The 19,968-nt window shown below is 43.9% G+C and overlaps 1 protein-coding gene across 1 annotated transcript in view; it reads left to right on the top strand.

Moving 5' to 3' along the window:
* The window catches only part of LOC128519304 (low-density lipoprotein receptor-related protein 1B-like), a gene marked incomplete at its 5' end in the record, with an annotated part of 288,531 nt that overhangs the window by 147,686 nt on the left and 120,877 nt on the right, over positions 1-19,968 (top strand). The window contains 4 exons of the mRNA XM_053492987.1: positions 136-507; positions 6,181-6,370; positions 13,750-13,954; positions 15,987-16,179. Of these exons, the coding sequence (XP_053348962.1) occupies positions 136-507; positions 6,181-6,370; positions 13,750-13,954; positions 15,987-16,179 (960 nt within the window). The remainder of the gene's footprint in view (positions 1-135; positions 508-6,180; positions 6,371-13,749; positions 13,955-15,986; positions 16,180-19,968) is intronic.

The following is a 19,968-nucleotide window of genomic DNA, read 5'->3' as shown; positions in this document are numbered from 1 at the left end:
TCTGTCTGACAAGGAATCTCCTGATGGACCTGACAGTAAACTTTTTATTCGTTATACATTTCTATTTAAATTCTATGTATTATAGTAGTGTGTTTGTTTGCGTGTGTGTGTGTGTGTGTGTGTGTTCTCTCTCAGGTATGAACGAGTGTGGCCGCAGTAACGGAGGCTGTGAGCAGCTGTGTTTGTACCTGGGCGCTAACAGGAAGTCGTGCTCCTGCGCTCAGGGCCGCTTGGCTGCGGACGGCGTGGCGTGTCAGGTGGAGGAGGTGTACCTGCTGTACTCTGAGGGCGCGGCGTTCAGGAGCGTCCACGTCTCAGCGCCGGGAAATCAGACGCACAGCAGCACGCCAGGTGCTTCCTACCAACATGCCGAGTATTTCAGGAACATCACGGCTCTGAGCTTCCAATACAGACAGCCGAGAAGCCGCATCTTCTTCAGCGATGGCGTTTACGGCAACATCCAAGTGATTAACGACGACTGGACGGGGCGCCGCGTGCTCGCCGAGCGTGAGTGCTGACGCCGAGTGCTTTAGTCACACCTGCCCGTGTGTTAAAGAGGGGTGTTTGTGTAGATAATGGTCCTGACAGACAGAAAGCAGGAAGGGGAGCAGATTCTCCAGCACTGTTCATCCCAGTTATATAATTTAACCACCACTGATACTGTACTTATAGATTGGGAGTCTTTAGCTCCGCCCTTGGCGACTCCATCACCTGTGACTGTTAAGTCAGGACACACCCATTTGTGTGGATTTTATGCTTGAGTTAATATTTTGCATTGTTTTTTTTTTTTTCTCTTTTTGGCCCCACCCCTTGTTCTAATCAATCAGCACCTGAGTACTGGTTCATTGTAGTGTGTGAGCAATCCTGACTGTGATGTCACCCTTCACCTGTCAATCACCTGCTTGTTTACACCTGGAGATGATGGAGTTCTGGCGTGAGTCGAGAGTCGGAGCAGCTTCCTGTCTGTGCGGAACAGATGATCAGCTCAATTGCCTGTGTGTGTGTGTGTGTGTTTCTGTGTGTGTGTGTGTGTGTGTGTGTGAGAGAGAGAGATGCATCGCACCATAAAAGCTGTCAGGATTACAGCTCATCTTTGTTAATCAATAGTTAATTAATGTTCCTCGCCAGCTGCAGCTCTCTGATTTACTGCTGTATCCGTCACACACTCACACCTGGCCCTCTACCTTACAGCGTAATTACAGCCGCGTCCCAAACCACACGCCGCACACGCTCCGCACATACGCGCCGCACACGCTCCGCACATACACGCCACACACGCTCCGCACATACATGTTGCACTTACACATAAGTGTTTCGCCATTCATGGATGACAGGTCACAGTATTTACACACACACATGGCTTGTAAAGCAGCTCGTGCAATACACAGTACATGATTTAAGTTCACAGCAATATTGTTCTTAGGAGTCTTTAATCCTCTATCTCACTTTCTCCATTTCTCTCTCTCTCTCTCTCTCTCTCTCTACATTTATATTAACAACTCATTATGTTCCTTACTCCTGGCGTGTTTGACCCTCGCTCGTTTGTTCTTGAACCCAGATCACACTCACATAGATGATTGCCAATTAAAGTGGTATTAGGAGACAGATGATCTATCTGAAACTATATAGGCAATTAAGCTCAGGAGCGCCGTGACTAATTAACCTATGGCCAGCGCTCTGCAGTGTAAATCTCCATCTAGTCCACGTCCTACTGTAGAGCAAGTGTGTTACAGTAAAACTGGGCGGAATGAATAAGCACAGCCTCAAACACGATAGTGCTAATGGTGTTTACGGTGTACACTAATCTGGTGGACATTCATCTGGTTTACAGGCAATAGGAGTACACTCATTCCTCATAAACTAATCTGGTGTACACTCATCCGGCGTACACTCATCCGGCGTACACTCATCCGGCGTACACTCATCCGGCGCACACTCATCCCGCGTACACTCATCCGGCGTACACTCATCCCGCGTACACTCATCCGGCGCACAACAATCCGGCGCACACTCATCCCGCGTACACTCATCCCGCGTACACTCATCCCGCGTACACTCATCCCGCGTACACTCATCCGGCGCACAACAATCCGGCGCACACTCATCCCGCGTACACTCATCCCGCGTACACTCATCCCGCGTACACTCATCCGGCGCACACTCATCCCGCGTACACTCATCCGGCGTACACTCATCCCGCAAACACTCATCCCGCAAACACTCATTCTGCCGGATCTGTCCCAATTTCTTATTAGACCCCTAAATGCAGACGATCTAGATGAAGTGACCAGCAGCATGGGTACTATGTTTACCAGTACATTAGACACTGTTGCTCCCATCAGATTAAAAAAAGGTAGAGACAAAACACTTGCACCGTGGTACAATAGTCATACTCACACCCTAAAGAGAGCAACCCGTAACCTCAACTAAATTATAAGTTTTTCGAATTGCGTTTAAAGACAGTATGTGCAGCTATAGACAGGCTCTAAAAACTGCTAGGACCGAGCATCTTAGCCAACTGATAGCAAGAAACCAAAACAATCCCATGTTTTTATTTAGTACAGTAGCCCGCCTAACAAAACCTAAGATGCCTGCAGAGAGTATCCCATCACAGTTTAGAAGTGAAGACTTTATGGACTTTTTTAATGAAAAAATCAATAGCATCAGGAAGAAAATAACGGAGGTTCAACCTCTAATAGCATCTCACGATCAAGTTCAGCCTAAAGTTTCACATTTAGTTTTTCAGGGCTTTACAGGTGTAGGACAGGAAGAGCCTTGCCACTTTCGCCGTCACCCTTGGCTTGCTCATCAAAAACATTTTATTTATTTATCTCATTATTATCTAGACACATTATTCTCACACATACACTATTTATTATTATTATTATTATTTATTTTATTTATTTATTATTTTTTTATGAATTTCTTTTATTTTTGTGAAGCTGCTTTGGGACAAAGACCATCGTTAAAATTGCTAAATAAATAAAATTGAATTGAATTGAATTCTGCGTACACTCATCAGACGTACACGCATCTAGCGAACACTCATCCAGCAGACACTCATCCAACGTACATCTCATCTAGTGTGCACTAAAAGTTTCACCATGGAAACCCTGTTCCTGATTCTCCCCTCTTGAGCATGGGGCAGCATGATTCTTCCCCCAAGCGGCCTCCATCAATAATGCCTGTTGCAGTTCCTGTTTTCGACCACTAGGTGTAATAAGGTGTAAGCTCTGTGAAACACACAATGTGATGAGCAGCTCAACTCAACATTCAACTTTTTGCTCAATTAAAAGAAATGATGAATGTTTTAATATGATTTAAAGCGTGTGGTGTAGTAAGTGAGGTCTTGGAAACAGGTCGTTGAACAGCTGATGAGGATCAGTTTAAACGTAACGCGGCTCTGTCCCACCTGAGGCTGTGGACGAGCCGCGCGGCTAACGAAACAGAGCCCTGCAGATCTCCTGAGGTGGAGGTCCGCTGCAGCTTTGATCTCCTCACAGCCGCTAAAGCTTCCTCCGTCATGTCGAGTCGAGCGAGAGCGGTTTTCACAGTTGCTGCTCCAAACAGATTTAATGATATGTTTTTTAGAAAAGTAGTTTTGGATCTCAGAGCAGCAGCTCTCCTGTCAGACTCTCTCTCTCTCTCAGTGAAGTCTGTGAAGTCTGTTTCCACCTTTCAGTTTTTTCTCTGGCGTGTGTTTTTTTAGGCAGGTATAATCATGCTGAGAAACAAAACAAAGCCTCTCGATGAACACTCGCTGTCTAACACTTCTTCTAAGCTCACACACTTTCCTCTTGTGGCTTGGAGTAAATGATCAGAAAGTCAGAATAAGTAAAAAAAAAAAAAATAATAATCCTTAATACATTTTAAATAATCAGAATTTCACTCTGTTTTAGTAAGATTAATAATATTTAAGCTTTCCTCAATTAACGATGAAATATTCCCAGCGACAGTGGCATCAGGACTAGGAACTTAATCTCGTGATTATAATTAGATGATCTCTGTGAATCAGCTGTTGCTATGGAAACGGGCGCATTAATATAAGCCCGCGCTACTGTCAGAGCTGCTGTTGTAGAGAACTAATCAACAGCTTCTGACCAATCAGAGAACAGCACTCACCAGTGGTCTGTGTGTGTGTGTGTGTGCACAGTAGGGTTATTAGTGTACAGTGATGATGTATTTTATTCGCAGATGATTGCTTTAGGACTGCAGGGAACGCACGGAGATGAAATGAAATTAAAGCAGCGCTGCATTAATCCGTCACTCACTGGGCGATTCATTAAAGAAGAGAATAAAAAAAGGAGTGTGCTTTTCCCACTGCAGTTCTGTTCAGCTAATCCACTTCCTCTGACAGCGCTGTCTACACGAGCCGTCTCCTTTCAGCTGGGTCTAATCACGCTGCCAGAGTGTCAGACAGCCCAGTGGACACGCAGGCTGTAATAACCCCGGGCCGGGTCTGACTCTAATGGGATCCTGCAGCGCTTTCAGCCTCTCTGTGTCCTAATGCACAGAAGATCAATGTGTATCGGACAGCAGGCTTTAAAAATGCCGTTTCGGGTCTCGCCCTGAGCCGCGGCTTTAATAGGAGTCGATGAGTGCATGGCAAAGCACGGCTGCGCAGACAGGAAGCCCGAGACCCGAGTCTTCAGACAGCCAGTACAGATGTTACATCAGCATTCCCACTGGAGTGTGTGTGAGTGTGTCGGTCAGATTATTAAAATCACCTGAGTGACTTATTTATTTTTGTTTTACTAGAACTTTCCAAAACAAGGTTTTGTCAACAGCATCTTGAGTGCCGTCTTTAAACACACACACACACACTCATTTACACCCGACAGAAAATCAGGGAACAGGAAATCAATTTTAAAATCTAATCTGAATGAGAGGATGGGGAGCGTTAAAGGAAATCTAAGCGCACATCAGGACCGCATTGCTGCAGAATAGTGTGAGTTGTTCCTGCTGTAACCGGACACACTCTCCTGCACACTCCACCCAGCACGCAGCGTGTTAGTGTGTGTGTTTGATTCCTCCATCATCACTCCAGCACAACGAACCCACCAGATACTAAATCCAGGCTAAAAATCATATCGTTGTGTGTGTGTGTGTGTGTGTGTGTGTGTGTGATTTCATTAGGATTATAATTCATTCTTTTCATTGGAATATCAGAATCAAACATAAGTAAGACACACCCTTGTTTGAGACAAACTCCGCCCCTACGCATGCGCTTCTTATCTCTGAGTGATGGTGTGTTTAAAATCTTAGTCTCAAATTCTCCGCTGATCCAAAGTACTGAGTTGTAAATGTAGGTTTTTTGCAGGGGAAAAGGAGAAGGGTGGGGCCAAACTGTCAATCAACAAACTGTACGCACAAGGAAGTGCTGTTTAAATGTAGAGTTCTCAGGTTTTAACAATTTGTGCATGGCTTAGCAATTTTTTGTTTAAAGAGAGAAAGAGAGAGAGACCAAAAGAGAAAGGCAGAGCAGAAGACAGAGACGGAGAGAGTGAACGGAGGAGAGATTGAGATCAGGCCGTGTCTCTGTAATGTGTCTGTACAGGGAACATCTGTCTCACTTAGTGACTGAGACAGGAGATGAATGATGGGCAGAATTAGTCTGACATCTTACACACACACACACACACACACACACACACACGCGCACACACAATGAGAAGTACTGAGAGTACAGTGTGTGTTATTAAAAGTTCAGATCACACTTTTACACAACCTTCATTACTATATAGGGTAAAATCTAGAAGGTTATTTGGTCCCTCTTGAGAAGATCCTGTGAATTTCGTATGTGGAGAGCCCATTAGGAGCCCTTAAAGAAGCCTTTAGTTTTATGAGTGTTGGTGTTCACTGCACTATACACTCACACGGTTTTCCTTTTAATCTGGAGAACCTGTTAGCTTATCTTCATGAGGTTTATTAGATTCCTAAAAGTGCTTTACACAAAAGTGTTGTATGTCTCTGAGTGTTTAAATGTTCTCTTAGAGGAACAGCTAGAGAACCCTTAAGGCCTCCACGTGTGCCTGATAGTACACTATTCTCATCACTTCTCCACGCTAAAATGAGCTTTATTTCAACGCTACAATTCCTTCTGATGTACACACTGAATTATTAATTATGATTTGATTATTATAACAGTGCACTTGATGTCTTTGTGTGTATTTGGTTTAGACGTGGGTTCAGTGGAGGGTTTGGCGTATCACCGGAGTTGGGACGTGTTATACTGGACCAGCCCCACTACCTCAATGATCACGCGGCACTCGCTGGACCAGAGCCGACCTGGAGCCTGGAACCGAGACCCGGTGGTCCGACTGGCCCAAGACGATCATCCTCACGCCCTCGCGCTGGACGAGTGCCAAAAGTGAGTTGTTATTATTATTATTATTATTATTATTATTAACCTTATTTGTTTCTTATTTATAGTTAGAGTATATAATTAGAGTTAGTTTTCTTTCCTGCAGAAACTTAATCAGTAAAAATGGTTCTTTGTGGTTCGAAATTAAATGTGTTCTGTCTCCCCAGAAGAGGTAAATGATTTTTCACGTGCTGCCTTTTTTTTTTTTTTTTTTTCCTGGGGCTTGAGGAGTCCTTGTCAAGTGCAGTTCCTTAGATAATGCACTTGCCAGCCCCCAGTGTCACTTCTTTACATTAGGATCTGGTTTAGACCTGCTCTCCAAGCACCAAGCTCCCCCAGCACTCTCTCAGGATAGTGTAGGTGATTAATCCAGGTGCAGGAGTGGATGACATCATTGTCTTTCTTCTTAGTGACGTGGAGAACAGGAGGTTGGGGTTAATGAGGGGTCAACTTCTGTCTCCACATATGCACTGCCCTCTGGCTTTTGTTTCAGGTTTACATACTGGTGCTTTTAGAAGGGAAGCTAGGGGTGCTGGTACAGTATAGGCCTTAGTCCTTTCTGTCCTGACATCCTCCCTTGGTAAGTTTCCTCCCTGTTCCAGTTTCTCCCTACAAAAAGGGGTACAGATAAATTCTGGATCATAGGCACAAGGATAGACCAATCAGACAGAACACCTAGAGGACAATGAGATGGGCCGGAGTCTGACTCTGTGGCCACTACCATGGTCTTGGTGGTCTTCTCTTCCTTCCACACATTGGCAGGGAGGGAGTGCAGGAGCAGCAGACTTAACACCACATTTGTACCTGTGTGCTGGTCACGCTGGAGCCACAGGCAAGTACTCCTGAGAGGGGTATCTGGCATGGTCTGGGATGTGACATCAGCACAGTGGGTCCACTTGTGAGATTAAGCGGCAGCCTATTCTGCACAGAGCCCACAGCCTGCCAGGATCTTGTCCTAGTCACCCCCCTTACCCATGGTAAGAGGAAACTTCTGTCACCAACAGCAGGATAAGGGCCTGGATCTACTCTTCACTCTTTACTTGAATATGAGCAGGTATGCCTCTGTGTCATCACTGAGGAAACTCTTGGCCAGAAACTGCTGACTGTTCCAACAGGAGTCTGGAAACTGAGTGGCAGAAAGTTCAGGTAACGATTTTGGAGAAGCTTTGCAGTTGTGGTTTGTAAACCTCGGGCCACCTCCTGGGTCACTGCTTGCCGCTGCAGTGATGTCTCCAGGAGGTGCTGCAGGTATCGCTATAATACGAGTCTGGCGCCATGGTGTGCATCTGCTGCCCACATTTTGAATCAGTGTAACACGCATGCCAGTGTAAAGGCAATCAGAACACATGCACAGAACATCTGAATATGAGAAGGACAAATGCTCTTTAAGAGAATGCTTTTTACGATGAGGGTTTGCTCTGGAGAAAAGTGTATAGAGAGAGAGTGATAGGAGTTAGTGTGCTGCAGTGTGGAATAGTAAAAACGTGCTCTCTGGTGGGCCGTTGATTCAGGGTGGCAGCACTGGCTGTTTGGCAAGAACTCACCAGTCATCAGTGGTGAGTTCGGCCAAGGGCCAAGGTCAGGTTCTGGCGGTGGTGGGATTTCGGCTGGTAGCCAGCGAGGGGAAAATAAGTCGACAACAGAGCTGTTTGTGAATACAGAACACACTGTCAGGGTTTTAGACACACACATTTCTACTGACTCGGACGATGCAGTGGCATCCATTTGTATTGTTCCTTGTGCCGGTTATTTTTCACCACCAGAAACGTCTGTTTTCCTCACCTGGCTCCGGGCAGACACGGTTGTATGTTTTCCACATTGAAAGGGGTGCTGAACTGACGCTGCCCCTTTAGCACTAAGTGGAGCTAGAAGTGTGTATTCCTTTAGGCGAGTTCCAGTATTACTGATAAAAAGGAGTAAATCTAAACAATTGTGCTAATTGATTAAGCGAATTGATTACTAATCAGAAAGTAAAGCAAAGTATAACCTCAGAACAACTGAATATTAACATTCACTTACAGTATTTTTGCTGCTTAATGTGTGTTTGCACAGCGTACTGATTCCTGTTAGTGTGTGTGTGAAGTGTTCGCATATGAGACCTCTTTGAGATGAGTAATATCAGTGTGTGAGTTTATTTTAGCTGCTGTAGGATTTCCAGCTTCATCCTGCGCACACATGTGACACGTTTTACCACGAACCTCCTGCAAACTCTTCACTTCACACATCATCCACAACTAATGACATTTCTTTCCCCCACCTGCGTCTTTCTCTGTAAGAACCCATATCACACGTCTGCTGCAAATTCCCCGCGGCTCGCTCAGGAGCCCGTCTGTTCCGAGAGGTCAACCAGGAGAGCAGCGGCGTGCGGCAATTAGACATATGCAGCGTTCGTTTTCCTGTTTTATAAAGATCGGAGATACCCAACGCAGTGACGAGGTGAAACCAGAGACACACACATGCGCGTAGACACGCACACACACACACACACACACACACATAATTAAAGGCATATTTCACATTGCAGTTCTGCTTGCTCGTATCTGGTCGCTAATTAGTCTGAGGTTATCAGTGCTGTAATCTGCATTATAGCATCGTGTAATGATTCCAGCTGATTTAGAGTCCAGTGTAATTAGCACATAGATCGTAAGCTAACAGACAGCGTTCCTCTGACAGGACCGGCTCTGTGTGCTGAGGTTTTCCTCGTTTTATGTCTGTTTAAGGTTTTTAGCAGCGTTAGCTTTCAGGCATTGGCTTGTGAGTCACTTTGTGCTGTGTCACTCTCCAGGAGAGTTGACACGCCGCCGCTTCCTGTGCTGTTAGCTTATTAGCTGTGTACTGCATTGTCATCCTGTCACAGTGCTAATGAGGCTGTGTCTGCTAGGAGCTACGCCGAGTCTTACCTGCGTTAGCTTATTAGCATAGCAGCCCTAAGACAGCGCTGCCAAAATCGAGCCTGCAGAAAATCACAAACGATGATCTCACCTTCACTCTCACATAAACACACATCATTAACACACACCTGTTTTTGGAGGGAAAGTGGGATGATGTTAATAAAAAAAAATATTGTTGTGATTACAAAAGTTTTTTTTTTGCATTTTCTACAAAAATAAAACAAACAGGCAAACAAACTAACAAGTAAATAAATCTATGTGTGTGTGTGTGTGTGTGGTTAAATTTATTTAGATATAATTTTGTCTGTTTATTTGCTAAATGACTTGCAGTTCTCTGTTTATAATTTTTCTTAAAGTTTAGGTTAAAATGAGAATTAACTTTGGTCATTTTTACTCCAGTGATGAGTTATTATTTTATTATTATTTACTTCACTAGCTGTGCTGATGATGTCGCTTGATTGAATTTTAATTGCTGGACAATTTTAGTGTACTTACTGTACACACACCACTGAGAATTAACTAATTAATTCAATTCAGTGCAATTTAATTTAAATTATATAGCGCTTTTAACAATGGTCATTGTCTTAAAGCAGCTTCACAAAAATTAAAGTATTTTTTTTTAAAGAAAATATTTGGAAGTGTTTATGTGTGAAAAATATGTGTCTAGATAATAATGAGATGAATGAATGATGGGGACGGTGGCAGGAAAAAAACTCCCTGAGATGGTAATAGGAAGAAACCTTGAGAGGAACCAGACTCAACAGGGAACCCATCCTCATGTGGGTGATAACAGATAGAAATAACATCATGTGTGTTGTGCAGGTGAAAGTTCAATATAACAGAAGTTATTTAAAGACAGTAGGTGCAGAGGGCAGATGGGGTCTGGATCACTGGGAGCACAGGAGCAGGATGTGTAGCTCCAACCATCATAAAGCAGAATCCAGCTGGAGCTGGTCCTTCTCTGGATGCCTCAGGATCCTCGCAGGGTCGGCCTTTGTCTACTGAAGCTGGTACAATCTCCAGATGCCTCGGGATGGGTAGAAAAGTACAGAACTGATGGAGAGAATTAGCGTAGTTGCCATTCAGAATAGATGTACTGAAGTATGAAGTTATGGGATGAGTTACGCGTATGCCAGATTAAAGAGATGCGTCTTGAGTCTACTTTTAAACTGGGAAACTGTGTCTGAGCCCCGAACACTGTCTAGAAGGCTATTCCAAAGTTTTGGAGCTAAATATGAAAAAGCCCTGCCCCCTTTTGTAGATTTTAAAATTCTGGGAATTACAAGAACTCTTTCTTGAGAACTACAAGAGTTTTGTGATCTTAAGGAGCGTGGTTGGATTATAGAAGACTGGTTAGGTATGTGGGAGCTAAACCATTTAAAGCCTTGTATGTAAGTAATACTATTTTGTAATTAATTCTAAATTGAACAGGTAGCCAGTGCAGGGATGATAATATTGGGGTTATATGATCATATTTTCTGGATCTAGTGAGAACCCTGGCGGCTGCATTTTGGACTAACTGTAGCTTGTTTATTGAGGATGCAGGACAACCACCTAGTAATGCATTACAATAGTCCAGTCTGGAGGTCATGAATGCATGAACTAGCTTTTCTGCATCAGATACGGATAAGATGCTCCTAAGTTTGGCGATATTTCTAAGATGGAAAAAGGCTGTTTTTGTGATATTGGAAATATGATTTTCAAAGGACAAGTTACTGTCTAATATTACGTCCAGGTCTTTTACTGTTGAGCTGGTGGTAACAGTACATCCTTCTAAACGCAGGCTGAATTGTGAAAGCTGTTGTGTGCTGGTATTTGGGCCGATGAGTAATATCTCCGTCTTATCTGAATTTAGTAAAAGAAAGTTATTGGTCATCCAATATTTTATGTCCTGGACACACTCGGTTAATCTAGACAACTTGGGTATTTCGTCTGGTTTTGTTGAGATGTATAATTGGGTATCATCAGCATAACAATGGAAACTAAACCCATGTCTTCTAATGATGTTACCCAAGGGAAGCATGTATATTGAGTACAGCAGAGGTCCTTAAACCGACCCTTGTGGGACCACATATTTCACTGGCATTACACCAGATGGTTCTCCATTTAGATCTACAAAATGGTATCGATCAGACAGGTATGATCTAAACCATTTTAATGCCTGTCCCTGAATACCTACAGTATGTGATTTTGTAAGCGATTTATTGGAATATTATGATCTATAGTGTCGAATGCAGCACTAAGATCAAGGAAGAGTAGTATTGAGATGCAGCCTTGGTCGAACCTTAAAACAAGTCATTTGCAATCTTAACTAGTGCAGTTTCTGTACTATGATGGGGCCTGAAACCTGACTGAAATTCTTTGAGGATGTTGTTTTCCTGCAAAAATGTGCATATTTGAGCTGATACTACTTTTTCTAATATTTTTGATATGAACGGAAGGTTTGAAATCGGTCTATAATTTGTTATTTCATTTGCGTTCAAATTAAATTTTAAGAAGCGGCTTAATAACTGCCAACTTGAAAGGTTTGGGTACGTGACCTAGACATAATGAAGAATTAATAATGTTTAGAAGTAATGTTAATGTGTTCCCTTTCAAAAGCTACACTCAATGCTGCGTAAAAACGCTATGGGAACATTTCCTCGTGACCGGTTGTGAAGCACGTGTGTGTCAAACATGCCAAATATTTTGGCTTATATAACCTTGGTCAGGTGACGTCAACCGATGAGGTGCACCTGCGGGTTATAAATAGGAGTAAACCAGAAACATTCTCAGATCTTTTTGTCTTCAGGATCCGTTTTGTGTGTGTGTGAGGGGAAATAGAAAGTGTCTTATTACTCACCAGAAAAATGGCAGAGTTAGACATGAGTCCGTCCCGCCGTGTAGAAGAATATCTTGCTGAGGGCGATCTCCTCACTTTCTGTTTTCAGTGTTTGGGGGAAGAGCACGCTATCTTGGGCTTGAGGTAGCAGGTAAGTATTGGAATTTTCTCCCTATTGAAGTCCCTCGTGCTCGGCTCGCCGTTTTTAAAACTAAACCGCGAGCCACAACGCATTTTTCGCGTGCATATCTGGCGGAAGCACATAAGACGGAATTTTCATTTTCTCTCGCTCTCTCGCTGGATCATGAGCTTTTACCCTCCACTTCTCAAGCTCGCTTCGGCACTTCCTGTGAGTGGAAGAAACTTTCTCTCTCGCCTCTGTGGAGATGGAAACTATCACTTTAGAGCGTTTCTTTAATGATGAGCAAGCGTATAAGTTATTAGAGGTGGTAACACGCGCGGTTGAACGCGTACACCTTGATTCGCCGTAAAAAATAAATAAATAAAATAAATCCCCCAAACGCTCAAAGTTAGACGACAGGTTTCTGTCGTGTGGCGGAGGAGGGGCCTCAATGATGGCTCCTCCCCTTCTTGGCGACCTCCATGAGTTAACTCTTTCATGGAATAAGCCGTATTTATCCCGTGTTTTTGTGCTATTGACATTGATTTTTCCAATGTCATTGATGAAAGCGCGGTCCTTTATGATGATGTCCCAGATCAAAGAGATGCTTGCGGGCTGTCTCTCTCCTGGGAGCTCATCCTCCCGGGAAAAATCCATCCTCCCCACCAAGCGTGTAGACTAATATTTCGTGGGAAAAGATTTTTCAGGCAGTGGGTCAGGCTGGTGTTGTCCTGCACACAATGGCTTTGCAGGCATATCAGACTGACCTACTGAGAGCTGAGCACTGGCAAAAGGCCATGGTTCAATCTCTGCCACCACTGGTGTTTCGGGGAGCAGAAGTCTCCAGCGAAATGTTAGGTGTTCGGTCCCTTCCTTCCATGTTTCAGGATGCCAAACATCTAACACACCCATCTAGTCAAAGTATTAAAATTGGTGCACCTTTGAGAGAGGCGGCAGCGGGCAACCCACTGCCAGGTATGTCTCTTTAGGTATGAAGCACTGTGGAGGACCAGCACCCTTAGGAGGCCGTGGATCAATCTCCGCCATCACTGGTGTTTCGGAGAGCAGCGGTCCCCAGTAAAATGTTAGGTGTTCGATTCCGTCCTGCCATGTTTTAGGAGGACAAACATCTAACTCCCGTCTAATTTTACATATCATAGGTGTCATATGGGATTTGACCGCAAAGCAGGCACAGCTGTCTCCTGCGCGTGTAGAATCCATTCTCAATACCCTAAAGAAGATCAAGGGTCTCATAGCAGCTTCTGGTTTTTACGGCGATACCCTTGGCCCCTTGAGAGTATATAGGAGCCAAAATATTTGGCGTGTTTGACACACATGCTTCACAACCGGTCACGAGGAAACGTTCCCATAGCTTTTTCCCACGCAGCATCTCGTTCCCGCTTTTTCAGGTAACAGGGTTAAAGCAAAGTAACCCGAGACGTTTTTTAGTTACAAAAATATTACTGTTAAACCTTTGAGTTGACAGATCATTAATTCTCTCTCTGTCTCTCTCTGTCTCTCTGCCCCTCTGTCTCTTTTGCCCCCTTTCCAGCCTGATGTTTTGGACTAACTGGAGTGAGAGGAAGGCGAGTATCATGAGGGCGTCAGTGTGGGGTCGGAGCGTGCGGGTGATCATCACAGAGGGGCTGCTGACCCCCAGCGCTCTGACCATCGACCCTCGGGCTGAAAAACTCTACTTCTCTGACAGCAGTGTGGGCTCCGTGGAGAGATGTGAATACGACGGTTCTCTCAGACACGTGAGTGTAAAACACCTTCACACGGACTAATCACACACACACACATCCTCACAAGGTTTACATTTCATGTCTCTGGAAAACCAATGAAAAGGTCATTTTAAAGTTCCTGTTTTACTGTGAACCACTACAACGTCTGAGTCGAGACTCGTGACATAAAGCCATAGAGGCAGAGCTACGGCTAAATACGCCAGGGCTACGTGCGGGCACAGAGGGAGGGGGGCGACGGGAGGGAGGGGGGAGGAGGTATGGCGTTATATTCCTGCCTCAATTCTGAGTGCGCGGTTTGACATTTTGAGAGCAGACCAAGCACTTCTCGATTCTGTGCGCGCTCGTCTCTGCCTGTACGCTCGCTCAACTTTGTCCAGTGTTACGAAACTCCCACAAAACCAGCCAGTCACAGACATCCACACACTACTTCTGATTGGCTGTTCCTTCTCTATCAGCTGGCAACATCGACCGCATATTGGAAGCGTTGTAAATAAAGGTTTATAAGTAAAGCATTAAAGAGTTGTCTAATTTGAATTTTAGTTGATGTATTCTAACAATGAGCTATATGGATAATGAAATAAGTAAATAAAAACACATAATGGACAAATGAAACTGGTATATACTAATACTTCTTTGAATAAAAAATATCAAATATTTGTTTAGAATATTTATAAATAAATACAAATTTATTTACATTGCTTCCCTTATATAATTACTTTTCATTTGTATATAATTATATAAGATAATATAATTTTAATTTCTTATCATTTCTTTTGATTTTGTAAAGCTGCTTTGAGACAATGACCATTTTAAAAGCACTATATTAAATATAGTTCGCGTTATGCGGTCGATATTGCCAGCTGATAGAGAAGGAACAGCCAATCAGAAGTAGTGTGTGGATGTCTGTGACTGGCTGGTTTTGTGGCAATTTTGTAACACTGGACAAAGTTGAGCGAGAGTACAGGCAGAGTCGAGCGCGCACAGAATCGAGAAGTTGTGCGTGCACAGAGAACATGTTGAGCGAGAAGGGGAGACACTGCACGCGCAGGATCGAGCTGTTGAGCGTACAGTGGAGACATTGCACACGCATAGAGTGCGCTCAGAATTGTGGCAGGAATATAACGCCATAAGGAGGGGAGGAGGTTAGGGGTGGATGGACTGGGCTGAATTTTTCCTCAGACGGGAAAGCAGATTCACCGAATGGGAAACTACATCAAAGGCGCAGTTTCTTTCACTTCGGCTATCTAAAAACTGTGTGGGCGGGGCTAAACGGGATTTAACCTCATTTACTGGTGTTACCAGTGATTATATTCAGACGCTGAATTTGAGTGTACCTCGTGTCTGAACAGTAATGTTCAACCTGCAGGAGGCCTGATAACCTTCATGCAAACTATTTGATTTGTAAGACTCTTTTTGTGGTAATATTGTGTGTGTGTGTGTGTGTGTGTGTGTGTGTGTGTGTGTGTGTGTGTGTGTGTGTGTGAGCGCATTATTTTGGGGTTTATTAAAGTGTCTTGTAGCATCCATTTTCAGGATCTGTTTTATTTATCCCACATAGAGAGGTGTTTGTGAATACATGATGGAAAAGAGCAAAAATGTCATGTTTTATAGAAGTTGAAATAAACATACACACACACACACACACAATATGAGACTTCCATGTCATTTCTTCACTGTTCTAAAAAAAATCTTTTTTTATCACTTTTCCCATGATGCATGAGTAAGTGCACTCTGTTTTTATTAAAGTGTTGAAATCGCAGAATAAAGCTGTGCTCTACAAATAAAATAAATAAATTGCTCTTTTATACTTTAATGTATTCAGAAGCTTGAGACCGCCATCGTCTGCGAGTAAAATATCCACTTTAAAGAATCTCAACCTGATTATGTCCTATTTTTATGCTTTTATTTTGAAGTAGCTATAAGGTCATGGGCCTGTGATTTTCTCTTTTCTCCCACGCTGAGTTAAAAGCAGCTTTTATTCTCGTCTTATTGCGGTCGTTTCCACCGGTTTCCCTGCTGCTTTATGTCTATCTGACCGGTTCAGGTGGTGCTGAAGGCGAGCTCCGGCTCCGTCTCAGGCTTGGTGCTGTACAGAGACTTCCTGTTCTGGTTGGACGGCGGACACCGGGCCGTGATGCGCGCCGATAAACTCACAGGAGACGACATCACCGTCATCAGAGACCATCTCCCCTATCAGTCAGTGGGCATGGCTGCTGTGGCCAACAACACACACCGCTGTGAGTATCTTTCTCACACACACACACACACACACACACACACACACACACACACACACACACACACAGTTAAGGTGTTAATCAGAGTTATAGCTGCTCATTTAATCTATTACACTTATAATCATTACATTCAGCACAGCTCTCATCCCATAATACTCAGAGGAGGTGCAGGTGCCTTCAGTTGCCATGGTGATTGATTTGGATCTCTAGTGAGTCTGCATAATGAGTGTGTGTGTGTGTGTGTGTGTGTGTGTGTGTTCAGGCTTGGCTCGTTGCTCTATTCACTGCACTGCTAAGTGCCAAATACAGGTCAAACACACTCTTTCTCTCTCACACACACACACTCTCTCACACACACACACACACACACACACACACACACACACTGACCACCCTGGGATGTCCTTCATTTTGTGTGTGTGTGTGCGTGTGTAAGAGATAGAGAGAGATGGCTGATTAGAGAGACCAGTGATATAAAAAAAATAATGTTTCGTGTTGTTACTGTAATATAATTTAACTTAAATTCAGGAAGTTATTTATTTTATTATTTAATTATTTCAGGTTATTACTCATTCATCCTTTTATTCACTGATGTTTATTAACGAATGTATTTGTGATCTTATATTCAGGTTAGTAAACATAAGGACAGGAGACGCCGCGTCCCTCTCCACGCCGTTAGTGTTGTGTTCTGCTTGTTCATATTGTCACTTAACCACACTCACACCTGCTGCAACAGAAAGAGTAAAATGTGAGAACAAATGCAACGGGGAAAATAAGAAGAGAAAGAAAGTCAGAAATAATAGACAGATAGACAGACAGACAGACAGACAGAGACAGATAGATAGATAGATAGATAGATAGATAGATAGATAGATAGATAGATAGATAGATAGATGGATAGATAGATAGATAGATAAAGCTCTTCTTTGCTGCATCTGCGGGGTGTGAGTTTGATGGTTGCTCTGCTGGACATTAGCATGAGGTGTCTGCTCCTGGCCGATGGAGAGAGCCATCAGCAGAATCTGTGTGGAGGGAAAAGACATAGGTTTGATTTAGCCATGTGACACTCCATCCAGTGCCAGCTGTGTGTGGTTATTCTGCCCCACCCTTGACAGTCTGTGTTGGTCCACAACAGAGGGACTCTCTAACCTCAGCTTCTGATGCTCGAGTATTGAGAAGAGCTCGCTGTGGCTTGGTGCGTCACTTTCACTACCCATTAAAAGGGAGTCTGTTACCAGACCTGCACTTTCCAGACAGACAGATAAGTTAGCATTGTTTTAAGGGGCATGGAATATGTGCTTGGCAACCTCGCAACCTGACTGCCTTTTTTGGTCATGTAAAAGAGGGTCGAGGATGTGGATAGAAAGTGAGGGACAAAAAAAAGGTATTACCCTGCCAGTTCCAGGAAGGCACATACCTGGTTTTTGGTGATGGATGTAGGATACTTGATATATTCCAGTGTGTGAAAGCTCTACTCTGTTTTTTACCAGGGCACATCCTGACAGAATACATCCATCAAAATAAGTTAATCTGATGAGTCTCTCGACCTGTCTGCCTGTTGCAGGAGGTAGTTTACTTGGCCAGGTCTATTGACAGGCATGTACAGTAGGACCCTTTACATCTGAACCATAAACCTTTAGATGGCTCTTGGTAGCAGGAGCAGGAGTGTCTGCTCACCTGGTGGGAACTCACTGGGCTGGGTCAGGCACTACTAGTCAAACCTCTGTTCTGCCTAGGCGTGTTTCATGTGCCATCAGACTATTGTGGCTACCCAGGCAATTTGCTCCTCAATTTGATGGACATACTAAATGATGCTTTTTTTGCAATGTCTACTGGGTCTTTAAGTCTTCTTCCAAAGAGCAGTTCTAAAAGTGTCAAGCCCGTGGAGGCTTGTGGCATCTCCCAGAGGATGAACAGCACATGCTGCACAGGCACACCCAGTTTTGTTCTTCATTGCTGATGCCCTTTTCAACATGGCATTAAGGGATCAACTGTACCTTATGATATTTACATTTACATTTAAGCATTTGGCAGACACTCTTATCCAGAGCGACTTACATTTTTGTCTCATTACACATCTGAGCAGCTGAGGGTTAAGGGCCGTGCTCGAGGGCCTAACAGTGGCAACTTGGTGGTTGTGGGGTTTGAACCTGCAAAGCATCCGAACCGTAGTCCAATGCCTTAACCACTGAGCTACCCCTGAGCTTACCGCCTGCAGGTAATATACAGAGGCTCTTACCTGTTACACCTCCCACAGCCTGCATAAATCAATAATTTTTTACGATTCCTACACTTTTCAGGAGGATTATCTTGGGGTATCAGGAGGCATAGTTTGTGATCACCAGAATGTACTTCCTTTGGGAGGGATTTTCACTTGGTCCAGACTGATGTGTTCAAAGAGCAGCCATGTAATTGGTAGTGAAAAGAGTGGGGCAAGAGATGGCTTTCTCTGTGAGGTGTGCTGACATTGGGGGCAGCCCTGGCAGAAGTTTCTCTCTTGTCATCAAATCCTTGATAGTGAAATTTGTCTTAGATCTTCTGAGGGATGTTCTGCACACACAGGTGTGTACAGCGCAGCTGCATAATGGTGACAACCTTGGACCAAAAGATCATGAGTATGTTTTCCAGAGGTTCTTTTTTTTGTAGATTCTTCTTACTCTCTTGTCTCTCTAATTTAAATTTCAGTCGTGTACAATTCTCACCTACTATTAGGGCACTTCCCTATCAAGGCTACTACTACTACTAGTCAGGGAGGGCTATTATGAGTTTCCTCTGAACCATGTTACGCCAGATAACCGCTTCTTTTAGAACTGCTCTCTCATGCACCATTGGGGGGTGTGTAATACATATATCTGCTCCTTCCACTTGCTTGAACTCACAGACGCCTGTGACTGATTGATGTAAGAGCGTATTCCATTCATTCCTTTTTAGAGAACCCAGCCAACTCTCCAGGCCCCTGGCTGCGGGAGGTTGTGGCATCACCCGGAAACCAAACTAGTGATATGATAGGGTGAGCACTTTAGCACTGTGCCACTCGGAGGCCTTTCTGTTGAGGGTTTTAATCCAAAAGCCTGTTTTTGATGTTATCCTGTGAGTTTGTTGATGCTTTTTGGTAGATTTAGAGAACTTTTCTCCAGTAGTGTTTAATTCGATCGTGAACTTTCTGCCCTTTCTCAAAGTTACCCTGGTGGATGTTCTGCTGAGACACAGGTGAAATTGGTTCATTATAAGGTGGGAGTGTAACTTTTTTGATGTATCTACAATGTTTTTGCTTTTTTGGCCCAGCAAGGTTAACAGGGTAAAGGTCAGGGCTAGCAGTGGGGTCGGGCGTGGCCAACAAGCTTTTCCTATGCCCTTGGCACTATGTCAGGTACCCCTGGCCAGTATCTTCATACCAGTAGGGGCACAGGTAAGTTATTTATAATAGCCACATGCAGAGGCCGTTCTTTTTCTTAGATCTTATTTTGGTGCTCAGCACCCGGGACCTCTCAGGTGTCCCCATGCACACTGGGTTAACAGCTCCTGAGTGACTGCATGTTGCTGTAACAGGTCCATGCCTGTATTCTTAAGGAAAAAAGCGAGAGACGGTGTTTGCCATATCAATGACCTCACGTTCACAATTAAGCTACACCCACACCTGCTACCGGAAAAAAAAAAAAAAAGAATGTTAAAGAAGTAAAAAAGAAGGTGGATAAAGAGAGATGGTCAGGAAGCCAGAGAGATAGATTAAAAACAAGTTCTGATTCACACACCACTGGACTGATGACATCATCAACTGTGTACCGGCCA

Source organism: Clarias gariepinus, chromosome 3 (assembly GCF_024256425.1).
Source record: "Clarias gariepinus isolate MV-2021 ecotype Netherlands chromosome 3, CGAR_prim_01v2, whole genome shotgun sequence".
In the NCBI taxonomy this organism is placed as follows: Eukaryota; Metazoa; Chordata; class Actinopteri; order Siluriformes; family Clariidae; genus Clarias; species Clarias gariepinus.
This window is presented reverse-complemented; position numbering and strand designations above follow the sequence as displayed.